The 21,579-nt window shown below is 38.8% G+C and overlaps 3 protein-coding genes across 4 annotated transcripts; 1 reads left to right on the top strand and 2 right to left on the bottom strand.

The window, feature by feature from the left end:
- Window positions 1-340: 340 nt before the first annotated feature.
- LOC107832827 (superoxide dismutase [Fe], chloroplastic) lies at window positions 341-3,005 on the bottom strand. 2 transcript variants are annotated; one of them, XM_016660719.2, is made up of 9 exons: window positions 2,829-3,005; window positions 2,684-2,727; window positions 2,391-2,465; window positions 2,063-2,251; window positions 1,346-1,517; window positions 1,140-1,258; window positions 1,001-1,027; window positions 850-873; window positions 341-753 (listed from the first exon to the last, which is right to left on the bottom strand). In XM_016660719.2, exons 1-9 carry the CDS (start codon window positions 2,881-2,883, stop codon window positions 547-549), a joined length of 912 nt encoding a protein of 303 aa, XP_016516205.1. In that variant the 5' UTR covers window positions 2,884-3,005; the 3' UTR covers window positions 341-546. The 2 variants fall into 2 exon arrangements, with proteins under 2 accessions (XP_016516205.1, XP_016516207.1); XM_016660721.2 differs by having other exon boundaries at window positions 2,848-2,999.
- Window positions 3,006-4,542: 1,537 nt separating this feature from the next.
- On the top strand, window positions 4,543-6,709 carry LOC107832826 (uncharacterized). The gene is made up of 4 exons (XM_075250919.1): window positions 4,543-4,577; window positions 5,662-5,717; window positions 5,807-6,069; window positions 6,188-6,709. The coding sequence occupies exons 1-4, from the start codon at window positions 4,543-4,545 to the stop codon at window positions 6,707-6,709; spliced, it is 876 nt and encodes a 291-aa protein (XP_075107020.1).
- An 880-nt stretch (window positions 6,710-7,589) lies between these two features.
- On the bottom strand, window positions 7,590-10,229 carry LOC107832828 (putative pterin-4-alpha-carbinolamine dehydratase, chloroplastic). Its single transcript, XM_016660722.2, has 3 exons — window positions 9,711-10,229; window positions 8,572-8,767; window positions 7,590-7,910 (listed from the first exon to the last, which is right to left on the bottom strand). The coding sequence occupies exons 1-3, from the start codon at window positions 10,068-10,070 to the stop codon at window positions 7,819-7,821; spliced, it is 648 nt and encodes a 215-aa protein (XP_016516208.1). The 5' UTR covers window positions 10,071-10,229; the 3' UTR covers window positions 7,590-7,818.
- Window positions 10,230-21,579: the final 11,350 nt, after the last annotated feature.

Genomic DNA, 21,579 nt, shown 5'->3' with positions numbered 1-21,579 from the left:
AAATTATTACACTGGGGGATCAGGGAAAAGAAAGAGGAAAAGGGAGATAGCGAGAATTGAATGTCTTCTGTGCGAAACTTCCACCAGTATCACCAGACTATAAGCTTTGGTAAAAGTCCTAATTTACTTTGAATTGAAGTCTCGGGCTAGCTTTCTTTCATATTTACCTTTCGCCTGCTTGAAAAAAGAAAGTGTAATTAATGAGTTTCTGTAATGTGAAGTAAGTTGTCCTTCAATACTGAAAAAGTTTGTATCATTGGAAATTAGTAGGATATTGTTGGTTTTATTTAGAATTATTAGGAAAGAAATGGACCTTTACTTTCCATAGGCACCAGAGCAGTAAGGAATCAAAATCAGATGAATTCCGCTATACATGGACTTTTCACATTGTAGTTCCCATTTCCAACATCCAAACCTCAGTTTTATCTTGCTATTACACTCCTTACATTTATAGCAACTGAAATGCTAGTTAACCATCTTTCTACTTTCAAAATTTGCCTTGATACATATTTCCGAAACTATCGAACTTGAGATCGATAACACACATTATTCCGCATCAGAATCTGTACTTTCCACATACATCTCTCTAACTTCACCACCTGCTTTATATTCCTCTTCCTCCTCTCTTTTCTTCCTCTCCTCTTCTTCTTCCCGTTCAGCGGCTTTAGCTTTTGCTACTTCAAGCCTAGAACTCACCGCCTCCCATGATACAAGCTTCTCCATAAAAATTGATATGTAGTCAGGGCGCCGATTCTAGAGAAAAAAAAATGGCAATGCAACTGTTAAACCCACACAATTTTTTCCGCAGGAAAATCTCAGAAATTTAAGCATTTTATCAGCTAGGCTTACCCGAAAGTCGAGATAGTAAGCATGCTGCAGTTTCAAATAAGAGATTTAGAGAATTAGATGTGGTACCAGTAACCATAAAAATCACCAAAAAGTAAAAAGACAAGGACAAAAACAAATCAAGTATATTGACAAAATAACATGCTCCGCTTACCTCCCAAACGTCAATAGTGAGGAGAGGCTGCAACCAATAACACACAATTGTGAGATTCACTTAATGTTTTAAACTACCAATCTAGGAAGTTGAAACCTCTATGAACCATAACAGTAGAGAATTATGCAATTTTACTCACTGAGTAATCCCACACGAGAGGGTTTACAGCATTAGGAGTTTTCACCACTACAAGCTTTTTGTCCTCATCGGTAGGATGGGGATTTGACGCGTTTCCTACATTAAGTCTATTTGCTTTGTCTACAAAGTGAGTAAAAGAAGCATTAAGATTATAGATAGGATTAAGAAAAAGTAGATATGCAGATAGAAGGCAAAAGAGTTTCTCACACGCAAGCCAAGCCCACCCAGAACCAAATTGTGTTGCTGCGGCTGCCTTAAATTCTTTAACAAATGCTTCAAAGGAACCAAAGTCTCTGTTAATTAGTTCTAATAGTTCACCAGATGGCTTTCCTCCTCCACTAGGCTTCATAGAATCCCAGAAGAATTGATGATTCCAAGCCTATATAGAGAAAGAGGATACAAAAGAATTGGAATTAGATGGGGCAAAAACAACCAAAAGCAGGTCTAGTCACCTGAATTATGTGGCATTCTCACCACATAACTGTGATTTTATGCAAATATGCATCACCAACATCACAGCCATCTGAACTAAGGTTCAGTTACAATGCACTTGGATCAATTGAGAAGCAAAAAATGTAGCCCTGATGAAGAACGTCTATTCATTGACCAGCCCAAACACATTAAGAATATCAATGATAAGAGAGTATGGTTTTTCAGCCAAACCCCTTCTCAGCCATGGCGAAGCCAGAAAATTCAATAAGGGTGTTCAGAATTTGAACACCCTTTGCCAGTGGGCTATGCAAGGGTGTTCAAAATCTATTCTTTGATCAATAACAAGTAATATTTTATCCTATACACAGTATAATTTTTCGGCGCCCTTGGCCACACATAGCTTCGCCCCTGCTTCTCAAAACAGGCCTTGCACTTGGAGAGCTCTAAAGAGGGAAAAGGAAGTTTGGAGTGATATTGTTCTCTGTTTCTCACCTGTGCAGCATTGTTGAATGGTGGAAGGAGATCACCTCTGTTATATGTAATAAGTATTATGTCCTCTAGTGTCATTCCATCCAGTTTTGTTCCATCTATTTGCTTGTTTAAGTTATCTACATAAGCCCTGTGATGTTTCCCCCAGTGGTATTCGAATGTAGTATGGCTCATATGTGGCTCCAGAGCATTCTACATCAGGATATCCACATGTCAAATGCCAAAGCATATCGAAGGAGAAGCACTAAGTCAACAGGCAAGTGGAGAACAAGAGAGGAGGGGGAAGAAGTTATAAGCGAGATATTCTGGTTTTGAAAATTGGAACAATTACCATGGGATAAGGTGGTGGCGTCAGCTCAAATTTAGCTGTAACTTTAACAGGACCAGCTTTTCTAGCCAACTGTTTCTGCAACCAAAAAACTCCTCAGCAATAAGTAAAAAGTAAAGCCAGACCCCTACAGAATTCGTTCTTAATGTTGCAAACTATACACAACCACAACTGAAGCATTTCGTCGAAAACCATGTGTACTAAAGATATCTTTCAACTACTGTCAAAGTAAAGACCTTTATTTGGCTATATTATATCAAATATAACCGAAAATACGTCAGGGAAAACATAAATACCTTGTGGGTTCTCCAATTTAGGCTTCGACATGACTCACGAAATCCTACATTACCAAATACAAAGCATAAAAATACTGAAAGAAAGGTGCTTTGGAGTGAGATACAGAGAAATGGATAAAGAAAAATGAAAGAAAAAGAGGCGAGCCTTGGAAAGGAAGAAATACAGAGGTGAGAGTAGTAGAAGCTGTAGCGGCCATCATCAGGAGCAAGAGCAACCAAACAATTAATTGAGTCTGCTAAATTGGTTTCGCTGCTTTACTTATTACTTATGGGGAAAAGAGTTGAGTCCGAGGATAAGTCTTTAATGTATGAAAAACATTTATGCACACTTTACGATTTGTAGTGTTTTATTACTCTAAAACATCTCAAATATATTATTTTTTAAATTCTTTTTTAACTACATATCGTCAATAACTTCTATAATGTTGTTCTATATTTAAGAAATTGGTGACTTAAATATTATTATACGTGTTTGTTATATATATATATTGCTTTTACAAAGTTTCCTATATTAAGATAATATTATGTTTACTTTTATTTAAAAAGAAAAAGTAAATATATATTTCTTCGCAGAGGGTTTGATATTTCTGTTGTAGGAAAATAAACACAATAGTAAGCAACTTAAAATTGGAAGTAGGACACCTATTTAGGAAATATGAAGTATATTTTTTAATTCTGGTTTTCCACTTGGAGTTCGGTATGGATAACGATATATGCCCCTGACTAATTCGGATTCACACCATGTAAGGCTCAGTGGGGAAAGCGTTTCCTATTTAATTTTTTTTTCATCGCAGGACCTCCGGTTAACGTTGAGGGAATCTATCCATCAAACAATTTTTGGTCATAGTAATACATTTTATAAAACTCAAGTAATTATGTGAGACCCTCTTTTACCTTTTCAATATAATTGTTTACCCTTAAAATGGATAACAATTAAATTTGTACGCGGCTTAAAGGATATGTGGTTTAATTTAACACAAATGATCAAAGAACAATAAATAATGGAATTGAAATGAGATAAAATGATCAATCCAATGTGGCAAAGTAATTAAGCCTTCCGTCAGGCTTAAATGCTGACAGTCGGTTTCAATCGAGTCTTCGAGATAGAGCTCGGATCCAGCTAAATAATGAACAATTAAAGAACACTTAGAACAATTGCTGAGAGTCAAAATAAATTTTATTGCCTTGATATGCATGCAAAACAGTGTCAAAAAATGCAGGGACCTCCTCTTTATATAATAGAGGAGTTTTAACCCTAATACAAGTCTAAATAAGGTAAAAATCTTTTCCTTCCTTCTTTTCCATGAAAATATGATCTGCAGCCAATACCGAGCGTGATCCACGCCGCAATATCCGGCTGATGGCGGATATTTCGGCTACCCGTTTGCCTTCTCTAACCGTCAACCTTTACCCTCGATTCTTCATCTCACTCGAGCTCGATTCTTTCTTGGTTCGGCCATGCTCGAGACCCGTTGTATCGTTTGTCCTTCCCTGGTTCCGATCTATGGGTACCTTCGGTCTCACTCGAGCCAGTAGCAAATAACGTCGATCGTTATTCCACAACGGAAAATCGGGAGTGACTCTAGCTATCCCCGATTTACCCGTATACAGTAATATTAATTTTTTCGAAGAACACAAAAATGAGTGGCGATTTTCATATGGTTTTGCTTCAACTATTAGGAAATTAGTTCAAAAATATATTATCAAAATAGAAACGAGGGATAATTTATTAACTAATGAAGTGTTTACTTAGGTATTACAATTAATTAGGAAAACAATAAAAAAAACTTACATGGAACAGGTCTATATTGCCCTAGATATATTTCCCTATGACAAGGCAAATATACGGACCAATGATAATGACGAGCAATACATGCAGCACCCAAATGACTGAGTAATTTAATTTCATATTAATTGTCTATATTTACATGGTTGGATGATATGGACTCATATGTAATATACCCTTGTTTTCAATGTATTCAGTAAAAATATTTTTCTTGGAAATAGATAAATTCGAAAGCCATTTCGCTAGTGAATATATCGTCTTAATGTTACACGAAATTGCTGAATTATACTTGGCATTACTAGAATATCAGAGTTCTTCAAATTACAACGAAAATAATTAGTTGTACCAGCCTTCTTCTAAACCATGCTGGTTCTACAGCAAGTATATATAAGTCAGAAGCGTGCAACAGATAAAATAAAAGGGGGAGCAAACATGAGTTACAAGACCATATGGATTCTTTAAAATTTGGTATTTCATTTTAATATGATCTGACAATATATGGTAATTCTAAAATCGAACATTTTAAGACGTTTTCTTACTTCACTATTCTAGTCTCTTGATGCCAATAGTAGTAAGTTTTCATCTGCTCGGAATAATATGTTTGATTTTTCATAAAACCAAAGAAAAAAAGAAGTTTTAGTCTTCACATTTTTCGATAGAGATAAATGCATTGTTTCCTCTAAGGCCTTACTGTTTGGTATATTTTGGGCTACCTAGGTTTTTATTTTATTTTATTTTTTTTTTGGTTGGTAATATGATACTTAGGAAATTAACATTGTAAAAAGAAATTTTGTTTGAAGTTGTGTTAAGTGTTATTTTGGGCTGCCTAGGAAAATAGCATATAAGAAGATAAATTTTATTGTTCAAACAAAACAAAACAAAAAAACCACAGGTGTTGTTTCAGATAAATAATTAAGCGAACAAGAAAAAGAGAGCACTGTTTCAAAGAAGGGATCATACCGATTGACAGTAGCAGTTGTCGTCTTTAGACATCTAAACCATCGTTGCTGTTGGCGAAGAGTTGCCACCTTTTCATTTCATTCTCTTTAAATATCAATTCCCCTATGGATGTTTCTCCTCATCCCTGTTCTTCTCCATCTTCAGGTTTAAACTGCGCGCCATTTCTTTTCTTTCTTCGAATGCATGGTTTCGTCCTTGCAAATCTCACTTAATTTTCTTCTTTATTATGCAGAATTATCTCAGCGCATCCACCAGAGAAAACTGCAAGAATGCCTCCCAAGCACGGATGTTAGTTCCCCCCATTCACATTCTAAACTCTTCTTCTTTAATTTGTCCGGAATTTTGATGTCATTTTTTGTTTTTGGAATTTGGTGCAGCGGCTCCTTATTCGGATGCAAGGAATTCAAAGAGGAAGATGAAAGAAGTGATGGTGGATCAACCTACTCCTGCAGCATTGACTCCGCCAACAACAGTACCCATGAATTTGTTCCCAGTCCACATTGCTGCGCCTAACCAACAACTTCCTTCCCAGCCTTCTGAACCCGTCAATTTTGACAGATTTTTGACTAGGCCTTTTACTTCGTATACTGCTTTATTAACTGAAGCAGAAGAAGATTATGGCCCTGCTAGTCTCCGTCGCGTGCAGGACCAAATTGAACAGACTACCAAAGCCCACGCACGTCTTTTCATTATTTTTTGTTTTCCACATGCATGATTCCTCTATTCTCGTACGTCGTCTAATTTAAACTTTAATGCAGGCTGACCAAGTGAGGAAAATGTTGTTTGATGTTTGGATGCGGCACTACAAGAACATCATGAACAGTGCGTACGAGGAGGCAAGCACGAAACTGAAGGAGAAAGAAGAGGAACTAAGGCAAGCAAAGATGAGGATAGCCGAACTGGAAGCGGTTGTCGGTCAACTGACTTATCAGGGACAGTTTCTACAGAACAGAGTTCGAACCTTAGAGAATCAGCATGCTGGAATGAGAGCAGCGTTCCAAGATGCAACACTACGTGGCGCTCTCAATGCTGGTGCAGGCGCCAGGGTTGGCGGCCCTGAGGCGCCGTTGCAAGAGGACGCTGAGTCCTCTTTCGTTGATCCACATAGAGCTGAACCATGGAAGATTGGGCCGTGTAAGACTTGTGACAAAGAAGAGGCTACGATGCTGATATGGCCATGTCGCCATGTTTGTCTCTGCGCAAAATGTGCTGCTGCTGCGACTGCCTGCCCTGTTTGCAACATTCCCAAGTTTAATAGCTTCGAAGTCATAATCCCTTAAGTTGGCTTCAATATGGTCTCGTCCCTCCGGTTTCCTATCAAGGAGTTATTACTCCATTTGCTACTGCTATGTTGTTGGAGGTTTAAAGATTCATTTGGGGTATGTAATAATGTTTATTTGCTACTGCTATGCTGTTGGAGGCTTAAAGATTCTATTTTGCTCAACTATTGGATGAATGTAATAATATATTTTATGGATTTATGTTATTGGTTCGGAGTTTGATTATTTTTTTTAATGGTGGACCATTACTTCTATTTTAATTACCTGATTTCATTTGATTTACTTTACAATTACAAAAAAGCTTCTGATGCACTTTGTTATGCAAAGCTCAAAATACATATGAATTTTTTAAAGAGTAATAAAAGTCATTGCTAGAAAATCATTGCCATTGCTGCTTAGCCAAGTTTTTTTTTTCCAAACGTCAAAGGTCTTTTTCCAAAATAAAAGATGATTTTTTTTTAAAAAACAAAAGTTTATTTCCTTAGTTTAGGTGTATGATTTTAGTCACGACTGTTGAATTTGAGGTTTAAACTTGATTATAAATGGAAATAGATTATGAACTTGACATTTTAAAAATTTAATCATAATTCAAAAATAAATTAGGTCTCAAATTACTTTTTCGTAATTAAATGAAATAGGGCAGATATATGTCGAATTAATTTCTGTTGTAGGAAAGTATACATAAAACAGTTAAGATTAAGTGAGACCTTCTTCTGAACAGTATTGTATTTTTCAAAGGTGACATTCATTTGTTTTGCCAGAAATATTAAACAATTACTTCAAAAGTATATGTTACCGGAACAACTACTCTATTCTCTTCTTTCCCGTTTATGTTTATTTGGAAAGTTTTAAAATTGTTATGGCTCAGAGAATCAGACTATGGCAAACCATTATCTTTACTGACTCAGTTACTTGTTTAGAATCAATCACGACATATGCAGCTATTTTATTGCTTCTAAAGGTTAATACAAAATCATTGCGATAATCCTTGCCATTTGCTTAAGACAAGGTTTTACCACTATCACTTATCTGTTTTAGAGGTCCAATCAAAAAAACAATCGAATATAATTGCGAAAGCTGGATTTGGTGCAAAATGCAAAGCTATCTGATTATGCCCAAACTCTTTTTCTTGGGACAAGGTCCGATGTCTTTATCTGATCTATTTTAGCAGCTACAATGAAATCGTTTATGCTCAAACCTCCTGCAATAAGAGTACACCACTATGAGACAACATTCTTTAACTATGAAGGAGGAATCAGATTAAAGCTATTTCCACGAGAAAATTATTATTGCGCGAAAAAATTATTAAAAAACCACATTGTATTGGCAAGTGATAAAGCTAGGAACCAGAGTATGTCTGGTTATAGACATTAATAGATTAAAGGATTTCCCAAATATTTGACATTTGGGAAAGTATCATTTCAAAATTCCACATTTGGATTCGGATCCTGTTGAGGCGAATGATCCAATCTTCAAAAGATCTGACTGATCACAGTCACACAACCACTACTGTTCTCTGGAAGTTTTTCACCATTTCCCAGTGTTATCTTCTACTAGCGCATTTTGAAAACACTGAACATTCCTCCCGTTAACCACCTATCCTAAGATTTCTATTGAAACGGCTTTTACTTAAAAGGAACACATGCTTATAGCTGTTTCATAAAGAAACTTATCATTTTCATGCCTAGCGGAGCAAGTTTGGCAAGAATCCTAATTTGATAAGTTTTCTTACCCTTTTCTGCCGTAAGTTATTAATGACAACACTTAAAACACCCTATTAGATGAATCTGTGAACAATGCCAGGGATAGGGATGACTAAAGAAGGGGAGGGAGGAGAGGAGCGACTGAAAAAGTGTACTAACCGATGGAAGCAGTCCATAGCTCAGCACGAACTTGATTGGACTGCTCTAAGTGAAGAAGTGTGGGAACGTGCCCAGTGCCTTCCACCACTTTGCCTATTCGATTGATAAGTTCAACCCCACATTCGAAGTCTCTTAATTTCCATGTACATTGTAGCTTGAGCACCCCATCTTCATGTGCCAGTCTCCAGCCAACAACCTGAAGAACAGATTGCACATTAAAACATGAATGCTTTTTGTTATCCATTATACAATGTATGTTATCCAATACAACCTAATAAAGATCTTAGGTTTTACTTATTAAACCACAGTTCTCACCGATACAACCAGGTACAAGACTTAATTCATTCAAGTCAACATGCTATTATAGTTTTTTTCAACCAACGATCAACAGCCATTGATATATTAGTACCTTCTGAAATTCCTGCTGTCCGATGTAGGTCTTTTTAAAGTGTATTCTGTTAGAAGAAAAATGGTGAAGCTAGGGGCTCTAGCTTCTCACATTTTAATTTTTTTTTTTTAAATTTCTCGATTTTCCTAGGAGAAATGTACCCTGGTACCATCTAAATGAATCAAATTTGAAAACCGTCTCAAGAATCATTATTTAATTCCAGCTTTCCTCCAATCTAGGTTCCGAAATAAGAAGAGATATCTAGACTAACAGTCCGCTCTTTCAATTGATCCTCACAGATTGAAGAGAGTATAACCTTTTGAAATCATCAGAAACATATGCATTCCCCCTAAGTACGTCAACAAAAAGAAACTCCATCGTTTCAATTTATATGATTCTTTTTTCTTTTTTGAATGTTCCAAGATGTTATCCAGCAATATTTTTATTCTATGTAGGCAGGCAACTTTAAAAACTTTCAACAATTCAAATTCATATAAGCAGTCAAAATTTAAAGCTCGTTTACTGTCAAATTAAATTTCCAACCACAACTTTGAAAATATTTTTTCCACCATCAGAAATGTAATAGACTAGTAATACATAAATCTTTGTCTAATCAAACAAATAAAATGGGAGAAGTAGTAATATTTATTCTATCTGGCCAACAATTTCATCCAAGCGGCAAATGAGCTTCAGATAAATCAGAATTTCCAAAGCAAGCAAAGAACATGGGGGGATAATTCATATAGCTGACCTTGAATAGGAGCTGTCGAGCTTCATATTCCGAGAGAGGAGTTTGACCAGGTGAGATGACAATGCAGTCTTGCTGAGCAAGGGACAGAGCAGAAGCAGCTGGGATGAGAATTTTGTGCTCCGTGTCAGTATTACCCAAAACTTTTTCACCGAATTTACTCTCTATTTCAGCTGGGAATGGATCTCTCGCCCCAAAATCGCCCAATAGGTCTCCCCCGTTGCAATGAATTCTGGTGCAAATTCGAGATTGGGTGGTCTGTAGGTAAGGAGTAAGAAAGTTAGCGACTTTCTGGGTTGGGTGCGAAGGGAGAGAAGAAACTGAAATTGGTGGAGAGAAACAAAGATGAGTTAAAGTAGCCATAATAGAGAGAGAGAGAAAAGTTCACTGCTCTGCTCTTACTATTGGAGGTGGGAGAGGATATGGTACTGGTTTTATCCGGTCGGTATGAAAATTAGCATCCGGTTCAGGAGAGATGGCAATGGGCAGGCCCCACCTAGATCTTACTTTTTGATTTAGGATTTCTCGATTAGCTTGTTTAAAGGCCCTATATCCACAGAGATCAACCTCAGATTTTCTGTTTTATTTTCTTCTTTTTTTCTCCAACCCTTTTTATTGATCTTCGTTGATGTAGAATTATTTTATTATATCAATATTTTGCTTGATACTTTTTGGCTAGTTTAAGCAATTTTCTCTCGGTGTGAGATACAAGTCCAAAGTTGGAAAGGAAAATTCAATGGTTTAGATATCACAATTCAAATTGCAGTACTAGTTGTATCCCTATTTTCCACTCGAATTGCATTATACTTATTGTGTACGGGTCAAACGAGGGCAACGTTTTCCCCGATTTACCAATAAGGAAACGAGAGGGAAGCACGATCCGACACAACTACGAGCAAGGTCAAAGGATCCCTCGTATCGGAACTCGAAAGGAATGAACGATGCATTCGGGATCGGACACGGCAAAACAACGGATCCAGACCGATTAAAGTCTCGAGACCACGGAAAAAGAGAAGCGGTTGCGCATGACAAGTGGAGAGCAGTAATATTCTCCCTCAACCGGATATTACAGTGCAAATTCCGTCCGATATCAAATGCAGATCGACATTTACCGGAAAAAGAAGATTGTTATCTTATTTAGACTTATACTAGGATTGAAACTCCCTTACTATATAAGGGGAGAATTTTCTCATTTTAACACATGATTGACACGCATATCAAAGCAATAAAAGTTTATTTTTATCTTCTAGCTATTGTTCAAAGTGTTCTTCAACTATTCTTTTCTTTAATTACAACCGAGCCCATATCAAGGGTTCGATAGAGGCTAAATTTCAGTGTTCAACTTGAGACCCGACTTGATTGTTGCATTGATTGGTTTGATCGTTTATTCTCTCTTTAATTTAATTATTTATTGTTCTTAGATCATTCATATTGAATTAAATCACGTGTCCTTTAAACCGCGTACAAATTTAATTGTTACTCATTTTTAAGAGTAAACAGTTTGGCGCCCACCGTGGGGCAAAGGATAATAGTGGTGATTTGATACGAATCTCCATAACACACCCTGTTTTACACTTGTTCTTTGAAGTTTTGATTTTAGGTTAACCTAAGGATGTCAAATTCTCAGTCTGCTCACTTGAACGTTCACGTCTAGTGAGGCCACCACGACGAGAACAATAACGTGGTGCCTAGCAATGATGTGCCCCCTGTTGATCCATAATAGTGTCCCAGCCGTCGACCCGGTCGACGCTAACTCACAGGTTTCCATCAATATCAATCTACCAACTGACCTCGAAAACAATGTTCGCAGGGCACCCCGACCATCGACTCGAGAAACCCTCGAAGGTGAAGGTGATGAACTGAGCTTGCGATTGATTTTTGAAATGTTCCAAGATCAACAGGCAGAAATAGCGCAGTTGCAGACCCAGAGTCATGCCACTAACTGGGTCGAGCCCGAGCGGACCAGGGAAAATACTCAAAGGGATGAACAAGTTGCTGCAGAATCAGATGAATTCGGGCCCGGGGAAACTTTCGAGGTGATAAAGATGCTCGAAGCATTGACAAAGAGGGTGGAGTCTGGTGAGAAAAACATAGAGGTAAACGATAAGAAGGTGAAAACTTACAACTCTAGCGTCGATCAGATCCCGGGAGTACCCCTGATATTGAAGGGGTCGGACTCCAAAAAGTTCCTTCAGAAGCCTTTTCCCCCGAGCGCGGCACCGAAGTTGGTCTCGAAGAGGTTTCGAATACTCGACATTCCTAAGTATAATGGGACCACAGATCCAAATGAGCATGTAGCCTCATATACATGCGCAATCAAGGGGAATGACCTGGAAGATGAAGAGATCGAGTCGGTGTTGTTGAAAAAATTGGGAATACCTTGTTCAAAGGAGCAATAATATGGTATCACAACTTGCCTCCAAATTCAATTGACTCATTTGCTATGCTTGCAGATGCTTTTGTAAATGCCCATGACGGTGCCATCAAGGTCGAGACAAGGAAGTCAGACCTTTTCAAAGTCAAGCAAAGGGATAACGAAATGCTTAGGGAGTTCGTGTCACGACCCAAAATCAACCGTCGTGATGGCGCCTATCGTGGAACTAGGCCAACCTCAACTCAACAACCCAACACCAATAACAATGAGTTTGAAAACGTTAATGGAAGCATTTAACATTAAAGAAAAACTATTTAAAACTTAAGAAAATCCAAAAATGGTACAATCCAGCCCAAAAACCAGGGTGTCACTGAGTACATGAGCGTCTAGATCAGAAATACAGTCTACTACAGTGTCTAGAGATATAAACTGAAAGTATGACAAAGATAAAGAAGAAGAGTCAAGGCCCGCCAACGCAGTGAAACTACTTTGATAGTCTCCAAAACTCTAGGATTCCCAATCAGCAACCGCCGCTACGACCGGTATTGCCTGGATCTGCACATGAGGTGCAGGGACTGTATGGCCAACGGGATGGGACAAAATTAACGGTACGGGACAGGATGTGATGACATTTAGCCGGGACGGGACGAAACGGGACGGGACAAATGGGACGAAACGGTAGGCCCATCCCGTCCCGCTAACAAACGGGATGGAACGGATGGTAGACCCATCCCGTCCCGCTAACAAACAGGATGGGTCGGGACGGGTTCATAGGCCTTAAGTACCGTTATAAAAAAAAATTATTTAAGCATTGAGTTTAGCAACGGATATTCTTTTGACAATGACTAAGTTTTTAAAGTTTGCAACATCTAGTTTTTTGACTTATTTAATAAACTTACAAATTAAACGGAAATTAGAAAACTATGTAAAGAATTATAAAATATTAAAACAAAAGACTTGTAATGAAATATTCTAGTAATTATAAATTTATAATAGAGTTATAATTTATTTAATATAATTTCAAGCCATTAGGTAACTAAGTAAGAGTGTAAGACAATTCATAAAAAAATTCAATGCTTAGAGCCTTTTATTTTATTAATAGAACTTTCAAATCTCACATACAAATATAATTCTTTTGAAGAGCACCTAATCTACGCAGCCACCTTCTAGGAAGGGTTCTGTTTGAACTAGGCCTCTTAGTAGCCAATTACAAATTATAATACTAATATTTATAAGCGCCTATATAACTTCGTTATAACTTATCTATAATTTCTCTCAGACATTATTCTGGAATTGGTAATGTTGATTGATGTTCCATGAGTTCCATGCCGTCATCGCTCCCAGTGCTAAGTATCTCATTGTATTCTTCTTCTTCCCTAGTGGTTAATTTTTCAAAGCCAAGATTTCTTCTTTCTGAATTAATCCAATCTCTGAATTACGGAAATCTCTAGGCTGTCCTCCGCTAATGAATGTCTATGATCTCCGATTTGAAATCTTGCCGCGCTAAAAGCACTCTCCGATGCTACTGATGATGCTTGAATAGCAAGGATATCTCGGGCCATTATTAAAAGTGTTGGAAAAGCCTTCCCACGCTCCCTCCACCATCACAACCATTAGGACTACGACCTATATCAGATGTGATAGACACTTTACAATCTAAGTGAAAAAATACATAACGAATATACTGAAGATATTCGGTTTGAAATTTAAAAATATCATTTCTAACTGTATTCTTAGAAAAACCTTGAAAAGCAGGATTATAAGTTTCTAGTATATAATGCAAAAAAGCAGGGTGAGAAGGAAAAGTAAAAGGTAAGCCACAGACAACCACCATTTTTGCTAAGTTCTCACGATCTCTATCTTTGTTAAAGGGCGTAAAATAGTACCAGAAGCAGGGTCAAGCTGTTGTTGTAAAAAATTAGAACCCCCGCCAGATCCACTAGGAGTGCTAGTACCGGTGATAGGATCCGATATTTGTCCGGCATCTATTTTAGCTTGTATCCATAAAGCTTTGTGGTCCCTAGCTAAGTGCCTAGATAAACCCCCCGTCCCACCATTTTTGGTGTGCGCAAATCGTTGCTTACATATTTCACATGTAGCACGTTGATTGACTTTATCATGTTTAAAATTTTTTCATACAAGTGATGTTTTGGGACGTTCAACCTTAGGCTTACCCCTTACAGGAGGTACAAGGGGTAAAGCTCTAGACCGAGATTGACTCTGAGTTGGAGCTTGTGTTGCGGGACTAGTGGGTGTTTCATCTAATTCTGCTTCCTCATTTTCTTCATCCTCATTTTCTTCATCCTCAATAAAAATATCATTTCCAAATAATCTTTGTAAAGTTTCACGATCTAGTTGTTCTCCGAAATTAATATTATAACATGCGGGGGGTTGGCAAAATGAAGTTTCATCAACATGAGTCATTTCATCTATATATTTTCTAATTATAAGAGAAGGGCTAAGATTAGGACTAGGATTAGGATTACTACTTCTTTCACCTTTACTAGTATTTTTAAATACACCAAATATATTTTTAGGTGCCATAATTCAAATACAAAATTAAATTAAAAAAGTGAACACAAAAATTAAAACACAAATGAAATACGAAAATAGAACACGTAAAGTAAACAGAAAAATTAAGCACTAAAATAATGCGAAAAAACTATATATTAAAATTAAGAGATGGAACGAGTGTACCGTGATTAAATATTGAAACTTGAAGAAATTATCCAAAATATTGCTCCAAATACTTGACGAATTAATTTGAAGCTTGAAAGTTGCTCCAAAGATTTTCCCAAATACTTGAAACTTATCACTTGATTGCGAAAAAATTGAGAGAATAATATAGATAGAATGTAAGAGATTTGAGAGAGAATGATTTATTTTTGTGGGAAAAAGTAAAGAAGGATGGGGGTATTTATAGTAGAAAATAGGGCCAAAGTATAATTTAATAAACTTAGGGATTATATTAAAAGTTTGTGGGGGTAGGGGTGTTTTGGGAGGGTGGGGGCCAAATATGACCGTTTTTGGCCGTTGGGAACGACTATTTTTGCAATTATAGCCGTTGCCCAACGGCTATAATTAAAAAAAAGGGACGCGGGATGGGACGGGACAAACAAGATGGGTGGGACGAGACAGGACGGGACGAAATGGGACGGGATAAACGGGACGAAATGGCCATCCCGTCCCATCCCGTGTCCCGTTTAACATGGGCTCATCCCGTTTAAAATTAAGTGGGATGGGACGGGACGGGACGGCCCGTCCTGTTGGACAGCCTTAGCAGGGAGTAATGTGAGTACACCAACTCAGTAAGTAACAAGTCCAAACTTTGGACTGAAAGGTAGTGACGAACTCAACCTCAACAGGTATAACAGAAATAAATGTGCAGAAACGTAGGCATGCTCTCAAGTCAAATATACAACTCAAACAGTAAAGGAAATACAGATCTAAATAGTGTAAGGTATACAACTCAGCTATCTCTACATGCCAATGCACAGACTGTATGAAATGCACCATGTGCTCCACTCTCAAGTATTCAACCACTCGGTACTGCATATGGCCATCCGCCCCAGGGAAATCCACCCCGGAACATCTACAACACTGACTATAAGTCACTAGTACCGAGGAAAAAGGGGCAATCCAACCCTGTGGAGAAATCCATCTCCAGGTATTAAGTACTTCGGACAAATCCATGTCTAGGGAAATCCATCCCTCAATAATATCATTCGCGCTCACTGGGGGTGTGTTACAGACTCCGGAGGGGCTCCTGTAGCCCAAGCGCTATCATAATCATTAATATAACCGCTGCAGTGTGCAGTCCGATCCCATAAATGTCACTCATAACCAGGCTCTCGGCCTCACTCAGTCATCAACCTCTCCAATCTCACCCACGGGCTCACATTGTCATGAAAATAAACCCGGAACAATGATATGATGACTCAATAACTAATCGAGATTGAGATATGATATAAAAGTACATGAACATGACTGAGTACGGAATATTAATGAAAATAATGAGATGACAGCAAGAAAAGAACACTAAGGATCCCAACAATACCAGCATAAAGCCTAAACATGATATCTAGCATTATTTACAACTCAATTACTTTACCACATGATGAAACCATGGATATTAATAAAATAGAGTCACTAAACGGTGCCATGGAATCACCCAGGATACAATTCTCACGGTTTACACCCGCATGCCCATCACTTGGCATGTGCGTCACCTCAATACCAATCACATAACATATAATTTGGGGTTTCGAACCCCCAGAACCCAGTTTAGAAGCGTTACTTACCTCAAACCAAGCAAAATCCTACTCCGTGATGCCCTTGCCTCTCAAATCGGCCTCCAAACGTCCCGAATCTAGCCACAAGAAATACAATAATGTCAATATTTGCTAAAGGACTCAATTCCACAAGAAAAATACCAAATTATAGCCAAAATCCGAAATCGGCTCAAAACCGGACCCCAGGCCCATGTCTCAGAATCCAACAAAAATCACAATAACCGAAAGCCTATTCTCTCATGAGTCTAACCATACCAAATTTATCAAAATCCGACCTCATTTAGTCATTCAAATCCCCAAAATCCACTCTCCAATTCTCAAGCCCTAAATCCCCTAAATTTCTAGTTCAAATCCCTAATTAGATGATGAATAAAGCCATGGATTAACGAAATTTATACCATTATGGGTTACAATCACTTACCCCAACGTTGCTCCTTGAAAACCTTCGAAAAATCGCCTCTCTCCCGAATTCTTTAAGTCCAAAATTGAAATTGAAAGACAAAACCTCGAGCTGGTGTTTTCTGCCCAGCAAAAACGCACATGCAGTCCTAGTTTCGCACCTACAGAGCCGCATTTGTGAACCGGGCTTCGCTTCTACGGAGATTCATTAAAATCCAGACTCTGCTCCTGTGATCACTTGACCGCATCTGCGGTCATCGCAGATGCGGGACCTAAGCCGCACCTACGATCCATCTGCTCATTTGCGCCCCCCAAACCGCTTCTGCGACCACCGCATATGCGGGATTTCCATCGCACCTGTGGTCTGAGCCTAGGTCTCCCTTAGCTGCACCTGCGGATCTTCCTTCGCTCCTGCGGCCTCGCACCTGTGGTTCCTACTCCGCAGGTGCGGAAACACCAGAACCAGCAACTTTAGCTGCATTTTCCAAGTTTCAAACCTTCCGTTAACCACCTGGAATCACCCCGAGGCCCTCAAGACCTCGACCAAACATACCAACACGTCCCATAACATCATACGAACTTAGTCGAACCTTCGAATAACTCAAAACAACATCAAAACACCAAATTTCCCTCAGATTCAAGCCTAAGAACTTTTAAACTTTCAAATTCCGCAAACGACACCGAAACCTATCAAACTATGTACGAATGACCTCAAATTGTACACACACGTCACAAATGACACCACGAACCTACTCCAATTTCCGAAAATCCATTCCGACTCCGATATCAAAATTTCCACTGCCGACCAAAGTCGCCAAATTTTTAACTTTCACCAATTCAAGCCTAATTCTCCTACGGACCTCCAAATCACATTCCGGACACGCTCCTAAGTCCACAATCACCTAACGGAGCTAACAGAACCACCAAAACTCAAATCCGAGATCGTTTACACATAAGTCAATATCCAGTTGACTTTTTATACTTAAGCTTCTAATAATGAGACTAAGTGTCTCAATTACTCCGAAATCACTCCGGACCCGAACCAACTAACATGATATATCACAATATAGCTGAAGAACACAAAAAGAAGCATAAATGGGGGAAACAAAGCTATAACTCTCGAAACGACCAACCGAGTCATTACAGTTCGTATCGAGGTTCCAGATGGAACAGATGGATCTACCCCCGATCGCAGATGATTGGTCTGTTCAGGCATTTCTTCTCAGCAATTAAAGAAAAACTTGGTATAATACCCGGCGGTCAGAGTCGAGGACGACCAGCTCGGGGCCTCTTCGGTATCTGTTTACCCCAATAGAACTAATGACAGATCTAAGAGAGTCATAGATCAGAAGCCAAGGCCGGTCCGAGATCGATACCATCTATACGGTGTGGATCGGAGGGGAAAAAGATCCGGGCACCACTCGGCAAGGAACGACAAGAGAAATGATGAAGGACCGAGCAGCCGGTCCTGATGAGTAAAATAGATTTTGATAGGTCGCTCGGGAATAGGGAAGCACCAAGATTATCGGAGTATAATTTCAATGTAGATGCTACAATTTTAGTGTCGGCCATAGGACGCATCAAAGAGACCAAGTGACCTAGGCCATTACAGTCCGATCCCGTCTAGATGGATCATAGCTTGGTGTATAAGTACCGCGGTACTCATGGTCATAGGACCGAAGATTGTTGACAGTTAAGAGAAGAAGTGGCCCGATTGTTCAACAATGGGCACCTTCGGGAATTCCTAAGCGAACGGGCCAAAAACTATTTTAGAAACAGGGACATCAACAAACATGTCGAACATGAGGAGTCCCAGCACGTGATCAACATGATCATTGGGGGAGTGGATGTCCCCCAAGGGCCAATGGTAAAACTCACCAAAGTTTCTATCACGAGGGAAGAATGCACCCGGAATTACGTCCCGGAAGGGGCCATCTCGTTCAGCGACGAAGACGCCGAGGGCATCGTCCAGCCCACAATGATGCACTGGTAATATCCGTACTTATCAATAAATCTCGGGTTAAATGTGTGTTGATTGATCTAGGTAGCTCAGCCAACATCATCTGATCGAGGGTCGTAGAACAACTGGGATTGCTGGACCAAATCGTATCGGCGGTCCGGGTATTGAAAGGATTCAACATGGCATGCGAGACCATGAAGGGTGAGATAACTTTACTAGTAAACACTATTGGGACCACCTAAGAAATAAATTTCTACGTGATCGAAAGGGATATGATGTACAACGCCTTGTTCGGAAGGCTATGGGTTCACAATATGAGAGCGATGCCTTCGACTTTACATCAGGCGCTGAAATTTCCCACTTCGAGAGGAGTTAAAGCAGTTTACCAGGAATAGCCGGCCACAAAGGAAATATTTTCTGTCGATTAAGTAATCTTAGTGCCCGCGGTTTCGACATCAAAAAGTAGGGAACCGACCTAAGAAAAAGAAACTAAATAGCAATCAATAATCCCGGCCTTAACCGGGCTAGAAAAAAAAGAAGGAGCACGGAATAGACGATGAGGATGATTGCGGCATCCTGAGCTATTTTTTAGCGCCCGATGACACCGACGCCACCAAGTCGACGATTGAGGAGTTGGAGCAGGTTATACTGATCGAGCACCTACCAGATCATAAGGTATATCTGGGCACGGGACTAACCCCCGAGCTCAGGAAAAAACTTATTGAATTTATTAAAGTTAATGCCAATTGTTTTTCCTGGTCCCATCTTGATATGAAAGGGATCCCACAGGAGGTAACAACTCACAATTTGAGCTTGGATCTAAAGTTCCATCCTGTTAAGCAGAAGAGAAGGCCACCCATAAAATTAAAGATCTATGAGTATATTTTCTAACGCATTAAATCGTTTGTCAATACAATATCGGACTAGATAGATATGGATGTTTTAGAAAGACTGCGCAGACTGTCATCTACTTGCTTAAACGAGAATCCAAAAATGGGCCAGTTCGGGTTGTCCCAAAATGGGCCAGTTCGGGTCGTCCAAAGAGGCCTTTTTAAAGGCCTATATTCTTCATATATTATACTGATAATAGTGCATAATAACCAGACATAATCTCTTCAAAAATCCTCCCAAACATTTCCCACAAACCCCAATTGATTTTTTCTCCCTTTCACGTTCTAATTAGACGTAAAAACTTAGAGTTTGAAGAACCAAGATAGGAGCTGAGTTGTCCAAAACTAAGGTAAGTTTATTGATCTCTTTCATCCATTTTTTTCTACTTTAAATGCATAGTAAGTCGTTTTATATTTGTAAGAACTCACGGGACAGTATTGGGCTGTGTATTTTACTGTTGTGCTATTGGGCTGCGTATTTTACTACTGTTTTGTAGAGTTTTGGAGGAGGAAGGGTGTGCATAAACACCACATAAATATAGGTTGGTGGGCTGGTCGTTCGTCATAATATTTTTGGATTGTTTGACACTATTACGGTGGTCGTTTTGTATATGAAGAGATTAGGGTGTGTTGGGATTTTTTGTAGTATTTTGTGGTGTATATAAGTTTGGAAAATAATGTATATATGTTGTTGTTGTTGTTGTTATTTTTTGGTGTTGTTAGTGTTATCTTGAATTTGGAGAAAGTAAGGATTATAGGTAAGATGCTTCCCGTTTTAATATAAAATAAGCTTGTCGTTCGTTGTGCGATAGTTGTACCTTTCGTAACACAATGATAGTATTATTATAGTTATTGTATATTAAGGTGCGAAGAGGCGAGTTAAACTTGGTGATTGGAAAGATTGTGATAAGGTATGTTAAGCATAAAACTTTTCTTCATTTTGGCATGATCTCGTAACTACTTGTATTTGATAACGAGGCATAAAGAGAAGTTCATACTCCCGAATTTATATACATTATCCTAGTCTCATAAGTTACAGTATTCTACCTTATCGGGACTTTATATTCAATTGAGAATTGTCTTCTTCCAGTCGAGAGAGCAGAGGGTCTATACATATACAATATTATAATATTTTTACCACCATCGAGCCATAATCGGTGAGCAGGCCCTTATTAGGAAACCTCTGATCAGATGGTAAGTTATATACCGAGCCTACTGTGGCCGAGTGCCTATGAGTGAGCCCAGGATGGTCGAGATATAAAGCCTAGTATGGCCGAGCGCCTATGAACGAGCCTACTACGGCTGAGCAGTTACACGTACCGAGCCTTATAGGGCCGAACATTTATTTTACTTACTATATTGAAGGAGTTGAGTCAGTATCAACAGGTAAGTATATCTCCAGATCATCTTTGACTCCCAGTTACTTTTAGTTATTATATTATCAGTTCAGTTTCAGCTTTCAATTATGTTATTTCCTTACATACTCGGTACATTATTTTGTACTGACGTCCCTTTTTCGGGGACGCTGCATTTCATGTGTGCATGTTCAGATAGATAGACAGGTAGACCTCCTCAGTAGGCGTTTCCCGAGTTCAGCCTGATCGGTAAGCTCCACGTCCTTCGGAGTTGCCGAGTCTAGGGTTTTGTGTACATTTTATGTATGTATATATATATGTTATGGGTAGGTCGGGGCCCTGTTCCGATCACAATATATCTATCAGTAGAGGCTTGTAGACATATCCTGTCAGCTAGTGCAGTATGTTGGGCTTGTAGACCTGGTATGTATAATTTCTTAGTTTGTCAGCTATAGTAGTCATGACAGCCTTGTCAGCCTAGCTTTATATTGATGTTTAGTGAGTGCTAGTTACACTCAGTTTTATATTTTGCTTTGCAAAGTGTCTTGCAATGTGGCCCCATGGCCAAATTATGACTTTATATGTTCAGAGTCCCTTATTTG

The sequence above is a fragment of the Nicotiana tabacum genome, chromosome 4 (assembly GCF_000715075.1).
Source record: "Nicotiana tabacum cultivar K326 chromosome 4, ASM71507v2, whole genome shotgun sequence".
NCBI classification, from domain to species: Eukaryota; Viridiplantae; Streptophyta; class Magnoliopsida; order Solanales; family Solanaceae; genus Nicotiana; species Nicotiana tabacum.
The sequence above is the reverse complement of the archived record's forward strand: the minus strand, read 5'-3'. Positions and strand labels throughout refer to the sequence as shown.

What these genes read in the sequence shown, in the direction of transcription:
- LOC107832826 (XM_075250919.1), top strand. Translation starts at nt 4,543, where the DNA reads ATGACGAGCAATACATGCAGCACCCAAATGACTGA. An exon ending in TGCAGCACCCAAATGACTGA is followed by an intron (nt 4,578 to 5,661) that starts GTAATTTAATTT and finishes TTTATTATGCAG; the next exon opens with AATTATCTCAGCGCATCCAC. An exon ending in GCCCTGCTAGTCTCCGTCGC is followed by an intron (nt 6,070 to 6,187) that starts GTGCAGGACCAA and finishes ACTTTAATGCAG; the next exon opens with GCTGACCAAGTGAGGAAAAT.
- LOC107832828 (XM_016660722.2), bottom strand. Translation starts at nt 10,070, where the DNA reads ATGGCTACTTTAACTCATCTTTGTTTCTCTCCACCAATTTCAGTTTCT. An exon ending in CTCGACAGCTCCTATTCAAG is followed by an intron (nt 8,768 to 9,710) that starts GTCAGCTATATG and finishes TCTGTTCTTCAG; the next exon opens with GTTGTTGGCTGGAGACTGGC. An exon ending in GCTATGGACTGCTTCCATCG is followed by an intron (nt 7,911 to 8,571) that starts GTTAGTACACTT and finishes CTCTTATTGCAG; the next exon opens with GAGGTTTGAGCATAAACGAT.
- LOC107832827 (XM_016660719.2), bottom strand. Translation starts at nt 2,883, where the DNA reads ATGATGGCCGCTACAGCTTCTACTACTCTCACCTCTGTATTTCTTCCT. An exon ending in TGGGTGGGCTTGGCTTGCGT is followed by an intron (nt 1,259 to 1,345) that starts GTGAGAAACTCT and finishes CTCACTTTGTAG; the next exon opens with ACAAAGCAAATAGACTTAAT. An exon ending in CTTACTATCTCGACTTTCGG is followed by an intron (nt 754 to 849) that starts GTAAGCCTAGCT and finishes TTTTTTCTCTAG; the next exon opens with AATCGGCGCCCTGACTACAT.